The sequence below is a fragment of the Pezoporus wallicus genome, unplaced genomic scaffold, assembly GCF_028554395.1.
Source record: "Pezoporus wallicus isolate ANWC-B61680 ecotype Strahan unplaced genomic scaffold, APGP_CSIRO_Pwel_v1 contig_7725, whole genome shotgun sequence".
NCBI classification, from domain to species: Eukaryota; Metazoa; Chordata; class Aves; order Psittaciformes; family Psittacidae; genus Pezoporus; species Pezoporus wallicus.
This window is the reverse complement of record NW_026638946.1, coordinates 267,421-284,208: the sequence shown is the minus strand read 5'-3', so window position 1 is coordinate 284,208 and position 16,788 is coordinate 267,421. Positions and strand designations below refer to the sequence as shown.

General features: G+C 38.1%; 1 protein-coding gene across 1 annotated transcript in view; it reads left to right on the top strand.

Annotated features, from left to right (window-relative positions):
- Positions 1 to 16,788, top strand: part of GBE1 (1,4-alpha-glucan branching enzyme 1) — a 149,394-nt gene that overhangs the window by 106,197 nt on the left and 26,409 nt on the right. The window contains exon 13 of the mRNA XM_057413298.1: positions 16,438 to 16,622. Within this exon, the coding sequence (XP_057269281.1) occupies positions 16,438 to 16,622 (185 nt within the window). The remainder of the gene's footprint in view (positions 1 to 16,437; positions 16,623 to 16,788) is intronic.

Genomic DNA, 16,788 nt, shown 5'->3' with positions numbered 1-16,788 from the left:
CAACTCTTCTCCCACCTGTATCACCAAGCCAAGAAAATGAGCACTGGATCGATTGCCAGTGAATGCTACCAGATGGAGTTGGATAGATTTCTTTTTAGTATTCCAATTTCATCTTTTCTCACATTCAGGAAGTATCTAGAGTTGTAAAAACCGTACTTTTCCATTCCATCGTGTATATGCCAGTCACTTCAGGCAGGTCACTTTGCTCACTCTTAATATCTCAGTTTCTAACCTAACTATATACTCAGAGATCATCTTCTTGTCAATATAAATGCAGCTAAAGATACCAAAATGCATAGCTTTGTCTATCCTGTTGGCTTTGGGTGAAGAATAACATAGACCGAACAGTGTCTGCCTTCATAAAAGTTGGTGCCATGAAGCTCTTCTGAGGCTTTTTTAAATAATAAACAACAAGAAACAAAACAAGAGCCATCACCAGTAGACTGAAGTCTAGCAGGTATCTAGATTGGCATGTGTATTATGCCCATCATCAGGAAATGCTGGAGTACATTAGTGGGTCTTGGACGTCCTACTTATTTGAGCAATTTTCTATACTAAAATCTGAAAATTGGTAGATGAAATATGAAATTGGCAGAAGCTATGCCTGATGACACTCTTGAGTACCTCTTAAAAGCTCTTTATCAAAAGACACATTACTAGGCCAAAAATGGCCAAAAATCTCTCTAGTCTTTCTGCCTGTAGTGAGAATGATTACCTGTAAGAAGGGGAATAGAACAATGCCACTTACGCCACTGCATCTTGTGAATCTTCTGATGTCTTAAAACTGTTCCTTTAAGACATTCCTCATTGAGAAGTACAAGAGGAGGAGAATGTGGAAGATTAACTAAACATGCAGAAAGGGCATTTTCTGCTACAACTGATTTTTCAAAGAAATTCAACTTTCAGGTTCAGTCTGGTTTGCTTCCCTATTTTGTTTTAAATTTCAACACATACCTTGTTTTAAGCCTTTTCTTTCAGTATCACAAGGTTCGGATTGTTGTTTTTTTTTTTTCTCTTGTGTCCCCACATGCAAAGAAAAAATAGGATGAAGTCTTCACTAGGCAGTTATTCTCTAATCTGACAGATTTTGGAGGCTGTATTACAAATTACTTCCTACTTGTAGCAAAGCTGTCACCAGTACCCATTCTCTTAAGTTCCCCTTCTATCTGAGGGGCAAAGTTTTGCTTCAGCTTCCAAAGCTATTGCCTGCTGGGCAATTGCCTACCAGCTTTATTTAAACCTGCTAACTGGTTTTAATTTTTTCCTATATTTTCTCTTTTCCTGTATTTTTTTTCCTTTTACCCATTTCCCAGTTGTGTTGACACTGGTTTGACTTACAGGCGAGTCAAGACTATCTTTAATGACCCTTGTAAATCTAATCCATCAATTCATAAGGATACTTCTAACAGGCTGCCCTAGCCTTTGCAGTAGTTGCAGTCTCCACGTGCAGGCCCATGCTGGCAGCACAGTCCTCAGTTACTCACACAGGCACCAGCTTCATGAAGTTGCTATGTCTGTGCTGTACAAAATGATTTGATTTGGAGTTTTTATGTCATAGTCTGAATGCATGGCATCAGAAGTACTCGGTGTCTGATGTAATTAATTGTGTAGAGTATAGAGGTAATGCTTTTCAGGGACTTGTTCTTAATGACAGCCTATCTTTATGCTATTCTGGTGTTGTAAACAGTCATTAAATATTTTAATAATATGTAAGCATTATGTTGCTTTATAACTTCCTTTATTCACATTACAGTGTAAAAAGATGGTTCAAGGATCAAGTTTAAGATACTTTAAAATCAAATTTTGTAACATTTCCATCCATATAAAACGTAGATGCATAATGTCCTTGTGAAGCAATTGCAAATCTATGCTAAATTTTGAGAGCTGATGTCGTGAGTGTTCCAAGACTTAATACTTTTGTGGAAGCAGCATATATCAATGATTTTAAATTAATGCTGATGTTTAACATCATGCAGTTGCAGTGACCCATCTGACAGGCTCATTATGTCCTGCAGAAAGTTCAGAAGACTTTCTGAGAGTGAGACTTGGTCCCTATTTCAGTGAGAGGGAGAGAAAACATCAGGGTAGTTACTGCCTTGAATCAGTCAGAATTACAGCATTGGAGGGCTTTGCTCATTAGTACATATCTTTTGTGCACCTTCATTAGTAGAACTCATTTACAAACAGGCAAGGCATTTCAATCTGCACCATACCTTTTCTGTTCCACAACTGGAAAGTTAATATACTGATTGATAGTCATAAGTAGTTCAGTTGATGATGAGGCAGATGTGACTCTTCTTAAAACCTGCCCTTTTGTAGCAGGGCAAAGTAGCAGAGGCTGATCACCTGAGTACTGATTTCTGACTGTTCTTTCTGAACAAAACTTGCAAGTGTCAATATCCATTTCCACAGAGCAAAAAACACCCCAAGCCCAAAAAACAAATGAAACCCCAATACAAATAACCTTGTCTTTAGGCATCCTGGCTATGACTGACTGCAATGAGCGAAGATCTTGCAACAGATTATGCTGTCACCATACAGTTGTTGTGCCAACACTTTGAAATATGCTAAAACTAATAAACTTCACTTAGAAAAATGGCTTTCAAGTGTCTTGTTAAGAGTCTTAAATGAACCAGTCACCTTCTTTCATTTCATATATAACTATCTTAAACCAACAAAAAACACAGAACAACGAAAAAACCCAACACAATAAATATCCCCCACAAAACAAAACCCCCTTAAAGATAACAATGGATAACTTGAAAGGGAGAAAAAGACTCAATCAATGAATACACAAAGTAGATAAATAGATGGGGGATGTCCTTCTGATATCTAGTTTAATTATGTTTAGACCAAAATAAATAGTTACCACTGAGGTTGCTACTTTTGAAACATACTATGCAAAGCAGAGGTTCATTCCTTGAAATACCAGTATATTTCACAGCTTTCCAAATTAAGATGAAACATCAAATTCCTGTGAGGTGAAAAAGAAAAGAATTATTTCCATTTGATAGAATTTAAACTGTTTATAGTGATGTTTTAATCGCTTTATTTACTAGTAAGCAGAAGGAAAATTAATCAGAATGTAAATGTACTATTTAATTTGGCATAGTGCAAATGCAAATTTGAACCTCTTTCCTTCTCAGGTTGCTCAGAATACACTCCCACAAGGAAATTTTGGCAGGTTTTTATTTTTCTAGTTTACATTGCCAGGTTTGACTTCTGTTAGTGTCATTCTTTAACCACTTAAATCTGTTGTCTGATTAATGAGAATCCCTATCTGAACTAGTGTTAGATAGGGTTTTTTTTTTCAAACAGCAACATGCTTTAACTCGAGTTATTAGATAAAAATTCCTTCTAAGACACCAGAAAATCATATTGAAACACTGCTGGTGTGAGAGGAAATGCTGTAAGATAATGCCTAAATCTCTGATGTGTTGTGATTTGGATTTGGCAGTTTTGCTTCGTCTTAAAATAGAGCTAGCGTTGAACCAATGTTTGTGTTAGCAACTAGACACAGATCTTACTGTTCTTTTCCAAGACAATATCTTGTGCAGAGTTGTTCTGTTCGGTGCTTGAAGTGTGACTGTGGGGGACAAATAAGAGCAATGTCACTCTTTTCCCAGTGACATGTTGCAATTTTGTGGGTCAACAGCTGTGCTTGGAGGCCTCGCAGCAGTTTCTGCTGATTGCTGCAGGCAGTCCAAGTGGGCTAGGCTGGACTTATGCAGAGTTACTTATCTCCCTACAAGGCAGCATGGGGCAGCTGATAAGCAATATCTTAAAGCTGTAGGGAGGCAGTGACTGCCGGCTCAGAGTTTCAATTGGATTTTTGCCTCTCAATCCCTGTGACCGGCAGGGTAGTCCAATCTCAGCTAGCCCTAAATTCAGCAGGGGCCTCTACCACTCCTGGTGCAGCATCTTGGCCTTTTTTATAACCCAGTTTTTTTCTGGCTCTGGTTCAGCCTTTACTCTCTCCATTCTTTGCACACTGCTGTTGGGTTAAATAAATTCAGTCACACAACCTAGCTATCCACTGGTAAACTCAAGCATGCGTATTTGGGATATATTTTGGGCCCTTTTGTCTTTTATAGCTCATGTAGTGTATTGCTGTCTGGAAATGGTTTAGTATGAGTATTTGGAAGTGGCAGTATGACGCATTCAGTTTCACTTGTTGCACACACTTGGAGTCCTTTATCTACACATACAATTCTTTTAATGAATCTTCTTATCTGATGTATCCCATCTACTTTAATAGCTGTATAGGAAAGCAGACTGGGCAACTGCGAAATTCTATCTCAGGGTTGTTTTAAACTGTTAGTAAAGCATATGACTCTCAAAATGTGGATTATGTATTTTATTTTTCCCAGCATGTTGGAATTTTACAGATGGCTAATATTTTATTCATCCCCCAGCAGTAGCCCTGAAGCAAAGGGGATCGTTGGCCAATCTTTTTTTAGTGTCAGTAGCTGGCATTTCTTTTCATCTGCTGTGTCTATATTAAAAAAAAAAAACAAAACAAAGCCACAAAAAAAAAAAACACAGCACAAACAAAACAAGCCCCAACCAATGACAAACAAACCTGATCTAAACTTAAATCCTCAGTGCATGATTATTTAGCATCACCCTCCTACGTTCTTTTGCTGCAAGGTAGAAGTACAATAACAATTTAAGTGTCTTCCTGCTAAGTAGTGGAATTGAAGTAATTGTGCTGAACAGTAGGAATGCTGGATTTTGCCAGGGCTGTGCTTTTTGTCAGCTCACTGAGGCAAGTCTACTTCTTGAAATAAAATATATTGAGAGAGCTCTGTAAAAGAAACCTGGCTTTAAAATGCTTCCAACTCTTCCCATTTTGGAAGGCTTTCTGTATGCTGAAACACTGCTAATATGCAATTCTGGGTTATAACATTTGCCTTTCTTCTCGAAAATGGGCTTGGATTTACGAGCTGTGCACTACGCATTTTCATAGAGTCATAGAATAGTTAGGGTTAGGAAGGACCTTAAGATCATCCAGTTCCAACCCCCCTGCCATGGGCAGGGGCACCTCACACTAAACCATCTCACCCAAGGCTTCGTCCAACCTGGCCTTGAACACTACCAGGGATGGAGCATTCACAATTTCCCTGGGCAACCTATTCTAGTGCCTCACCACCCTAATAGGAAAGAACTTCCCATGTTTTAACTTGTTACCCCTTGTCTTATCACTGCAGTCCCTAATGAAGAGTCCCTCCCCAGCATCCCTATTGCCCCCCTTCAGATACTGGAAGGCTGCTATGAGGTCTCCAAGCAGCCTTGTCTTTTCCAGGCTGAACAGCCCCAACTTTCTCAGCCTGTCTTCATATGGGAGGTGGGTGCTCCAGTCCCCTGATCATCCTCGTGGCCCTTCTCTGGACTTGTTCCAGCAGTTCCATGACCTTGACCTTGTTATGCTGAGGACACCAGAACTGCACACAATACTCCAAGTGACGTCTCTTGAGCAGAGTAAAGGGGCTGGATCACCTCCTTCAACCTGCTGGTCACACTCCTTTTGATGCAGCCCAGGATACGGTTGGCTTTCTGGGCTCAAGCGCACACTGAAGCCAGATCATGTTCATTTTCTCATCAGCCAGCACCCCCAAGTCCTTCTCTGCAGGGCTGCTCTGAATCTCTTCTCTGGTCAACCTGTAGCTGTGCCTGGGATTGCTCCAACCCAGGTGTAGGACCTTGCACTTGGCATGGTTAAACTTCATGAGGCTGGCATGAGCCCACCTCACAAGCATGTCAAGGTCCCTCTGGATGGCATTTCTTCCCTCCAGCATATAGGAAGGGTAGAAATACATTGTCAGCATAGCAGTGTTGAACCAGCCTCAGGTAGAGGGCAGGAGACAGCTGGCAGAAGAAAGATTTAATGTAGGCTCAAAGTAGCGATAAATCATTTTAGGAGGAATCTTGAGAATCATTTTCCTTGATAACATAGGTAAGAAGTGGTTCAGAGCTGCAACCAGAGGAATTCTCTGATGGCAGAATTGACCTGTTTCAAGAAAGCAAGACAAGGGGATCTCATTAATACATACAAATATCTCAAAGGCAGGTGCCAGGGGGATGGTGCCAGACTCTTTTCAGTGGTACCCAGTGGTAGGATGAGGAGCAGTGGCCATAAACTAAAACACAAGAAGTTTCACCTCAACATGAGGGAGAACTTGTTTATGTTGAAGGTGTCGGACAACTCAAACAGACTACCCAGGGAGGTTGTGGAGTCTCCCTCTCTAGAGATATTCCAAACCTGCCAGGGTGCGTTCCTGTGTGACCTGCTCTGTGTGGCCCTGCCTTGACAGGGGGTTTGGACTGAATGATCTCCAGAGGTCCTTTCCACCCCAGTCATTCTGTGATTTTCCCTTCTGTTTACTTGTTTGAAATACTGTATAGAATTATGTGAAGACTTAGTGCTGTGTTAGTATTTGTTAATCAAAGTATAAGGCTTTATTTTCTTTGGAAGTGTTACAGCATTTTAAAAGTTGAAGGTTTCACCGTTAGTATCTTTGAATGTGGCTTCATTAATATATATTGAAGAGTCCTAACATCTGTCACTTGGGCTGTTTAGGAAGTTTTCTGTTTCAAATAAATGAGGTATTTAACAGCTCCGTTTGTATTAAGCTAGTATGGAGGAGTTTGGAGAAGTGTCTGACACTGTATAGTCTTGCACAAAACTGTGTTTCCAGGCATCTTTGTTCCTTGCCAGCTTTGACATCTATTGTAGTCCTCTCTGTAGTGTAATAAGCTTCTGGTGAATGCCCAGACTCCAAAGGTGATCTGGTAATTTTCTATTTATTATTATTTTTGTATTTATGAGCTGCTTTTTTAAATAGGCCAAACTTTTAATTTCAAATTTTCTTATTTCGTGCTGTTAACAAATGTATAATTAATTTTAAATAGATTTGTTCCTATTGCAAGAACAGAATATTATTAAACTTTCATTTTTGATGTATATCATATGAAAAGCTTTAACTTTTATGTGTATCAAACATTATTCTAGTGGTCTCTCTCTCCAGTTTACATTTTCTTTCTCTTTTAGTAACATAATCCTTTATATACTGTTTCAAAATTAAAGGATGCAATTCTGGACTCACTGACACCAGTAAGAAAACTGCTGTTTATTGAATATATTATGACAAAAGTTTTGCCATCTCCATGTGACCTCATCCTTTTCCAGTCCAGTCCTTGATTCACTTCTTAAGCCCATTATCCTGTCAGTCATGGTACCAGTCTCTGGTCAGTACCCCACACTGAAAGATTTTGCTGCAACTTCTTTCATGACATCTTCTATTTAGGAAAGTTTCCTGTCATAGGTTTTGTATGCCTTAGCTGAGGCTTGTTTTTACTGGGTCTGGTTTTAGTTGTGTCATATTTTTGACATTTTTCTTTTCAACCTTTTCAATGTGCTGTGGAATATTTCTGCTCCTAAATATTTTAGTGAGCTCTTGGAAGCGGTTAAATAAATAATGTATTCTGTGTATGGACACATAGAGCATAGTAGAAATGTCACAGTATCCACGTCAGTCTCATTTTTACCAAGATGCAGCTAATATGAAACAGCAGAATGGGAATTGTTTCAGTGTTATTGCAATGAAAATAATTCATATTGTTACTCATTTTTTTGAAAGACTGCCTCAGAGCATGGAGTAAATTTTAAATCTGAAATATATTATTCTACACTGGGGGAGGAGTGTTGAAATGTAAACTTTCAGGACTGAAAGTTTCTAAGAGTAGGTTAGTAAAATAACCCATCCACTCAGGGTCCCTTCTAGTCCAGATAACTGATCATGGTACTCTTTAAGTAAGTATGAACTGCAGAAACTCAGAGTTCCTCACTAAAGCATCAGAGGGAAAACATTCATCTGCCCCTAGGAACTGAATACTGTTGTCAGTGACATTGCTAGTATTTCATTGAATACTCTTTTGATGGAACACTACAAATAACAAATGAAGAGAATATTTATTCCAGATAAATGTTTTGTATGTGTAAATACAGTTCTACTAAATACAGACATGCTGGAACAACCATCATGTGCTCTGCTTCTGTTGAAAAGTAAATCGTAGTAAGCAGAGCCATGGTTTGTCCAGTTTGTCTGGCTGTTCCTCTGTGTAAGTAAGCTCCTCCACCATCCAGCCTTTCCTAATACAGGTTTAGAGGTTGTGCTTCTGAGAAGAATCACTTATTTTCTTGTTACTTGGCTGGGTTGAGGTTTTGTATGGTGTGTTAACTCCAACTTTTTAACATCAGTAGGAAATAAGTGAAGACAGGACAACTTTGATAGGAAGGGGGAATGAGAAAGAAGCAAGATACTGGTGTGCCACAACCTGTATTAATTATACTTAATTTCAAATACTTTGAAGAGAGGGCACAACTGTGCATAAGTGTTAACAAAATTTCACCTGAAACATAAGACAGCAAGAGCTTTGGGGTAACCAAGCTAGCTGCTCTTATGATATGATATATGGGAATGCATCAGCTGGCTAAGAACTGTTTAAGGGATGTTGTTTAAGATGGAACTATAAGGGAATGTATTGGTTTCAGAATCTATGAGCAAGCACAGACATCTTAACCAGCTCCTGCTTTGCTTTAAATTACAGTAATTCTCCCCCAGAAGCCTACTAGATAAGCCAGACACAGCCCTTGGAATTACGCAAAGGCAAACTACGGTGTCAGCTGTATCATTTTAATAGCTTATGAATTTAATAGAGATGAAGTAAAATGTATTTCACCAAAGTTTGAGGTGGGGGTTTATTTCTTTCATTTATATTATATTTTGCAGCAATGTTTACCTCTTGAATTCAATTGAAATTTTCAGGAATTACTTTTCCAGTTTAAAACGAAGATGTATGAGAGAGAAGAATGTACCATAACTGGGAGAAATGTCTTTTAACAGGATTTCTGTTCCTCCTTTATTTGTTTAATATGATCTGTTAGGAATGGAGTACAATAAATATGATTTGAGGAGAGTATTTTAGAAATACTTACCGCTGAACTTTAGAAGAGCTGTGATCAGCTAAATATGTTATAGAAAAAGCTAGTTAAATATTGCAGGTTGCAGTATGTGTACAAAAAAAAAAAGAGATCCTTTGATAGAGAGGAAAAACTTCATGACACTTATTCTCAGGTGAAGATTAGCCCTATCTGGGCTTGACAGCCTGTGTACCAAGCAATAGCATGATGTGATTTGAAATGGCTGGTATATTAAAATGGGAAAATCAGAGTACTGGACCTTTTAACAGTAATATAAAATTAGTACAGTATCTTGCAAAAGCACAGGCTCAGCAAGCATTTGTCGGCTTCTGTAATAAAGAAAGAGAAATTGTGAAGCCTCTTGAATTTAAACAAAGTCTCTATCACAATATTTGCTTTCCTGGGTTATTTGTTCATGTTAACTTGTGCCTGTTTGCCTTAATGACTGAAGGAAAAATAAAGCTAATCTGTTTGCTTTAAAAAGGTATTTATTGTAAGTGAGGTATATTCCAAAGGTACCTATTTTGGAGGAGAAAAGGTCAGTAAGCAGTAAATGACTTTTTATAAAAGTATAAAAAGTAATAAAATATTAGTGATGAGTACAGCTTCTAAAGTCAACATTTTCCTGCTGAGCAGTGTTGTGCAACTTTCCATTGCCAAAAGCTGTGTCATGAATAATGTGTTTATATGCACACCAATTTTCATGGGTTTGTCAATATTTTTTATGCTGTACTTAATTCTTTCTGCTGTGAGAAACTACGTGGTCATTTCTTGGGGAGTAAGAATAGAAACCAATTTTCAGAGTTCTTGAAATGTTTTGAGTTTGATTTGAAACACTTATAGACATGTAAGTAAAGGGAGGAGGGTCATTTGCAGAATCTCCAGGATCATCACAAACAAGTCTCAAACTTTTTGAATCCATAAGCGGTTTCTCTGTGACCAGTACTGGGGCTTCTTTTAGTATAGAAGTCTCAAAAGAAGAGATGGAATGTGTATTGTCCCAGTTAAGGTTTTGCCAGAGCTGATATTCCCCAACACGCTAATCTTATTTATGAGATGGTTATGTATAAACTGTCACAACTACCAGTAGTTATCAAAAGGCAAAAAGCTGTGGTTCGTAAATCTAAAGATAACACTGTGTAAAATTCATTTTTGGTTATCTTGAAGAAGGGGTTTATGTGATCTATTTATTTCATTTCTTCATATCTTCAACAATTAATCATAGATTTTGGAAGAAATTGGAGATAGTATTGCAGTCTGATCCTTAGGATGTTGTGGAGGCCCACCATCATCATTTTCTTCTGGATTTCTCAAGGCAGAGGGGGAGGCTTAAAGCCTCAGCAGGAGATCTGCTGTTTAAAAGCTTGGATATTCAGATAATAGGTAGGACATTTGAAAGGGCTAACTACCTAGGCTGACTGTGAAAATGCAGTACAGGCTTCCATGTTAGCTTTAGGAGTATAGTCTGTAAGTGGAGTGGGCATTGTCATGGCCTAAAAAAAATGGAGCCTGTGGACTATATTAAGAGGAAACATCGTTTATGATTCTTGTATTTTTTGGTCCTTTTCTAGGCACTTGTTTTTAGCCACTGTTAGAAAAGGGCAACTGAATAGACATAAAATTCTGATTCAACAGGTTTTACTGGTATATTAAGAAACAGGCCTGGAACATCATACCTACGTAGTGTTAAAGCTATACTTCCAAACAGTTTGCTGTGAGAAGTTGAGATTGAGAAGTACTAAAGAAAAGAGGGGCTGTAAAAGCAGAAAATATTGTTATAATAGAAGCCTTTATTTAGTGCTATTTAAATTAAATCAATATTATTCTGGTGGAAGAAACTACATTTCCTGATAAACTGTAAGATTTCTTCTTGGAGCAACAAGTCAGACATGCCAGGGAATTCGTCGAAATTCTGTTCTGGAGCTTCCATGGATCTTCTAGTCAGCTGCTGTGGATAGAGTACTGTATCCCTGGTGCGATCTAGGATCATTTTAAGGTCTCAGTACTTTCCTATGTCTGGGATAGATTAGAGGCGTGGTTGTGGTTTTTCATGGTTGTTATCACACCAGAGGAGGGGCATTCTTTGATCCTTTAATACAGGCAAGGTTAACCATCCCCTCTCTTCTCCAATAGAAGATATGGAAGATCAGAGTTTCAAAGCAAACATGGTATTTATTCTGATTTTTGTCTTATCATAGACTGGAAGAAGACAGTATTGAGTATTTTAAAATAATGGGAGAAAATACTTCTGTCGCAGAACTGGCTTTGCCAAGACCTCTCGTTTTACCATTACCTCATGCATGAGATTTCCTCTAGCCTGTGTTTTTTGCAAGAAATACAGCAGAATTGTTTGCCTGAATTTGGTTTTGGGTTGTCTTTTTTTTTTTTTTTTTTGTCTTTTCAGGACCAACATATCATTGCATACCAGTGCTAGAGAAATTAGAAAAATGTATTGTTGTATTGATGACAAAATTAAATAAATGCTTGTAATGAAGATCATCCTCTCGTAATTTGAAGGCAGTATTGCTTCTTACTTGTTTTTAGTAGTATGAATGTTAAGAAGAATATCTGGTACAAACATGAGTAAATACAAAGTATCAAAATTGCTCAATATCCAAAAACTTTCGCAACTAGGGTAAAGGAGGATTAATTCTTTGAAATATTCATATTTTTGAAATAACAAGAAATATATGCTAGCTAGATCTGACTTAACATTGATTCTGTTTATAATCTGCAGATTATAAAGAGATTATATTATTATTTAGGTTGAGAAAGTTGGGGCTGTTCAGCCTGGAGAAGAGAAGGCTGTGTGGAGACCTCAGAGCAGTCTTCCAGGATCTGAAGGGGGCCTATAGGGATGCCTGGGAGGGACTCTTCTTTAGGGACTATAGTGACAGGACAAGGGGTAACGGGTTAAAATTTAAACAGGGCAAGTTTAGATTGGATATTAGGAAGAAATTCTGTCCTGTTAGGGTGGTGAGGCACTGGAATGGGTTGCCCAGGGAAGTTGTGAATGCTCCATCCCTGGCAGTGTTCAAGACCAGGTTGGACGAAGCCGTGGGTGAGATGGTTTAGTGTGAAGTGTCCCTGCCCATGGCAGGGGGGTTGAAACTGAATGATCTAAAGGTGCTTTCCAGCCCTAACTATTCTGTGATTCTATGATTGTTGCATTGTCACCATTGCTCTCAAAAGTAGTGAAGTTAAATTCAAATCAGTTACAACTCCTGGATGAGTAGGTTATCTGGCTGGTGTAAATTGGTGTAATGTTACTTATTTTGATAGAAATACGTTAAGGCGGAACTGTTGAAACGTTGTCCCAATGTGTCCAGTCCCCAGTCATCAGTGTTAAACAGGGTCTTTTCGTAGTATTTTAGATCATTTAAAAACTTGTTCAGCCTTTTACACCTAATTAAACTTCTTACCTTTGATGTATAAAATAAACTACTTGCTTTAACTGCTTTTAAAGTATTTAATGTCATACTTAATTCAAAATGCAAACAGAACAAAATAACAGACATCTCTTGACACTGCCTGCTGCATCTTTTAAATGTGATTTCAGTTCTGCTTAGCCTAATTTCTTGAGAGAGAATTGCTAGTAGAGATGTCTAAAGAAGAGAGATCAAGAAAACTTTCATGACCTGTGGGGTGCAGCTTCAAAGCTGTCATCAGCAGCATAACTACTTTGCAGTATAAATGCATTTCTAGCCTAATAAACAAGTGTGATGTAAATCTTCATTATAGCAGTAGGAAGTTAATTTATTTGTTGGAATTGTGATCTTCAAATCTTGTACATAGTAAAGTGAAGTTGTCCAATATGTGCCATATGTAGGAAATAACAAACGAGTTAATTCCTAGATAAAATTAGTATGCATTGCACTTCCATGAGTTGTCTTTGTTTTGTTTCTCTGATCAAAATTTCAGTTAATTTCAGCTTTGTTCTCCTCCACATTAGTTCCATTGTCTTGATTTGCATCATTCGTAGCAGCTGGATTCTTGTCAATCTGTAGTTTGGACCTTTACATCAAACAGCAAATTAATTGCAGGAAAAGAAATCCCAATAGTACTACTATGTTTAGAGGCTTTCGCAGTTATCAAGAAACGAATGTTGCTGATTCTTGTCAGAAGTGCGAAGTTGAACATGGGGGAGGAGGCAGCAGATGCTTCATGGGTACCATTAGTTATCTTTTGAAATAAGTGTTGGTCAGCTACTGGTACCTTCCTTTTCCTAGGCCTGCCCCTCAATTGTTGTGAAGTTAGATTAGGAAACAATAGCAATTAAGGAAAAAAAAAATTAGTGACGTGTGGTTTTGTTAAAAGATGCATAGCCTTATGTGTGCAAAGCACACTCTGGAGTTTATCAGAAGGCCTGCTTGCATCCTAAGTGCTAGTTCCTTTTCCCTCTGCCACATCTTAAAAACATAACCAAAGATACCTCCTTGGCTTTGTTCTGTCAGTATTTATGAACTCATCTTTTCCTTTTTTGAAAGAGAAATGAAGGGACCCTTTTAAAATCAAGCAGCACATACAAAAAGCTCATGAGTGTGTTGTGCAGAAGATGCCCATATAAAGTTGTTTGAAGGCAAGCAGTTGGTGTTTAGACTGTCAACGTGCTTTTTAGACATCAGCAAATAATTTAGTCTTCGATCTACCTGCTGCACTATGTTGAATTCCTTTTTTTTTCTTAATGAACAGCAGCAATGGCTAGAACAATAAATTACATTGCTTCTGTGTTTTGCTGCACTTCTGTGCTTCCTTAAAGAAGAGACAGACAAACATCCAACAAAATACAGCATTCAAACAACTGGTGCAGAAACAGGCAAAGCAAGCGGAGACAGGGCAGTTGGTACACGGTATGAACACAAAGGAAATATTATAGAACCATAGAATAGTTAGGGTTGGAAAGGACCTTAAGATCATCTAGTTCCACCCCACCTGCCATGGACAGGGACACCTAACACTAAGCCATGTCACCCAAGGCTCTGTCCAACCTGACCTTGAACACTGCCAGGGATGGAGCATTCACAGCTTCCCTGGGCAATCCATTCCAGTGCCTCACCGCCCTTGCAGTAAAGAACTTCTTCCTTATATCCAGTCTAAACTTCCCCTGTTTAACAGTGAAATACTCTATTGAAATGATGAGCTATTTTAGTCTAATTTATTCACTATCTTGTATTGCTTATTTTCCCTGGTTTTCTGTTTTTCCTGCCTAATAAGTACAGTTTCCTTGGCTGTCTTTTTGAGATACATATCTCTGACTTTCTGATGTTTTTTGCTATGTTTAACTGAACTATCTCATGTAGTCTGTCTTTTCAATAGTGTGCAGATCACAAAAGAAAGTATACTTTTCCCAGCTCTTAAAGAGGCTGTTGAATTGGTTAGATACAGTGTCTGTCTGTAGCAATATCTTCTCTCATTTTCCCTGCCGTATGGTTAGCGCAGTTTAAGAGCTGAAGTCCAGCATTATTCCAAGGTCATTTTCAGAGTCCTGCTGTGACTCTGATTCTTTTATATTTGTTTCTGCTTTTGAGCTGAATATGAAATTTAGTGATTCATCTTTTGAACGGGAAATTTAATTTACAACTTGTCAGGGTGTTTACAAAACGGATACGATGTGAAGGATTCTCCTGAAAATGGACACTGCTGTGAAGGGTTCTCCTTAATATATATTCAGCCTTTCTGTTTTGTTCTCTGTTTATTTCTTTGCTCCTGTGAAGCATGGAAATACACAAAAGTCACTTCAAATTCATAGCTGTTGCTGCTGACCATATCCTCCAGGCTTTTCAGGCAGCAAGTCAGCAGGAGGTGGCTGCACATGCAGGGTGTCCATCCAGGAAACAACGCTTGCCTTCTCTCAGCATCCTTGTCCCTTCATCTGCCTGCAAACTCCAGTTTATTGACAAAAATTGAGTAAATGGTCAGAAATGTAGAAATGGTCAGAATCATTTTGTTTTTAAATTAGAAACCCTCTTCAATTTTATCACATTACCTCCCCTACATACTTCCAGGTACAGCGCTTGTTGTCTCTGTTTTACGATGCATATGTGTTCTGTGTAATCTCTATGTAATGTCTGTGATGAATCAACTATTGCAGGGTTTGAAATGTTTAACTTTCAAGGTACTTAACCCTTTTTAATCCTGTGTAGAATGAATAGCCCAAAATGACTGAGAGTATGTTAAGTGGCATGTTATAGTGCGAGTTATAACCATTAAGCCTGCTTGGATTTGTCTCAAACTGTAATAATGGCAGTATATAAAACAAGACATGTTTAGATGTATGGAAGTAATTTAAAATACTGAGTCCCAAAGGAGGGGGTTCTTTGAATCTGCAGCTTTCACAGCTGAGATTTTCTTCCGTAAGTGAAACTAAGCTTTTTCTTGATTAAATTACATCTTTTTCCCTACTTGTTTTTACTGGAGTGTGATCCAAATCTGAATAAACCTGTTCCTTGTCTTAATGTGTATTCAGTAGTTGTGTGGGCTAGTATGAGACTGGCAAACTTGTGAAGCATTACAGTTATATAAAAACCACATTGCAATACAATGGCATCTACAGGCAAGCAAAGGAGCATGAACCTCTGGCCACGCAGAGGAACCCTGTGCTCAAAACATGCTTCATCCCAGCCTGAAATGTGTCCCTGATGCTTATGCCACTGAGTATTATGTCTGGGAAACGAGCTACCCTTGCAAGGTCGCTAAATTGACATATACTGTTAGATCCCTGGGTTGTCGCACCCTTTAAGTCACTTGTTTTCAGTATCAGTTACTGAATGCATCATCATTAACCATCCTACTTTACTCTCTGTGATCTAGCCTGCTACTTGAACTAAGATGCTTTTTTGAATTTTTCTCAGAAGTGAAGAACTGAAATTCAAGTAATCCTTTTGAATAGTTATTTTTATGCCTTTGGAAACAATGACAATGGCACTTATAGCCAGCATAAAAAGTGATTGAAGTTCAGCCAACTGGTCTTTTGATTGTTTGAAGTTTAATTGATAAAACGAGAAATTTCTCTGTGAGTGGTAACTCTGGTTCTGTTAAATGCTCAAAACCACTGGGTATCTACTGATAAAGTGATGGTTTTAGGTTTTTTAATGACTCTAAAATGTGTACCTTGGGTGACTCAGTTTCTGCTGCTGTTATTAATGGGTGGGAATGAAAATATTTTTGGCATGGCATGGTAGCATAGAGGTTCTAATTCATTTACCACTTTTATACTTCCCCTGCAGTCCACGAATATTTTACTGTGGTAGTTTTATTGGCCAAACAAACCTGTTAGCAAGCATGAAAGTTTAGAGAGATATTTTAATGAAAAAAATGACCAATTTATATATCCAGAATTATTCTCTGGAATTTAAAACTTGCAGAAAGAAAATGTATTTTATGTATTTTAATTTTGCAGTTTTAGTGTACTTTTAGCATGTGAATTTATGGATCCTGTATATTTTTAACTACAGGTAATGAATTTGGACATCCAGAATGGCTTGACTTCCCCAGAATAGGGAACAATGAGAGCTACCACTATGCCAGAAGACAGTTTAATCTTACTGAGGATCATCTTCTTCGCTATAGATTCCTAAATGCATTTGATAGAGATATGAATAAATTGGAGGAAAGGTTTGGATGGCTTGCATCTCCCCCGGTAAGCTATAAATACTAAATGGTAAGTTTTTAGTCACCAGCTACCTACATGTTCAGAATAACAATACCAAATTTGCATGCAGAAATTTTATACAGCACTTTATTATGCACTATGTAATGCCCAACCATATATTTCAAGTTGTCAAAACATGTAACTGAAATATCTT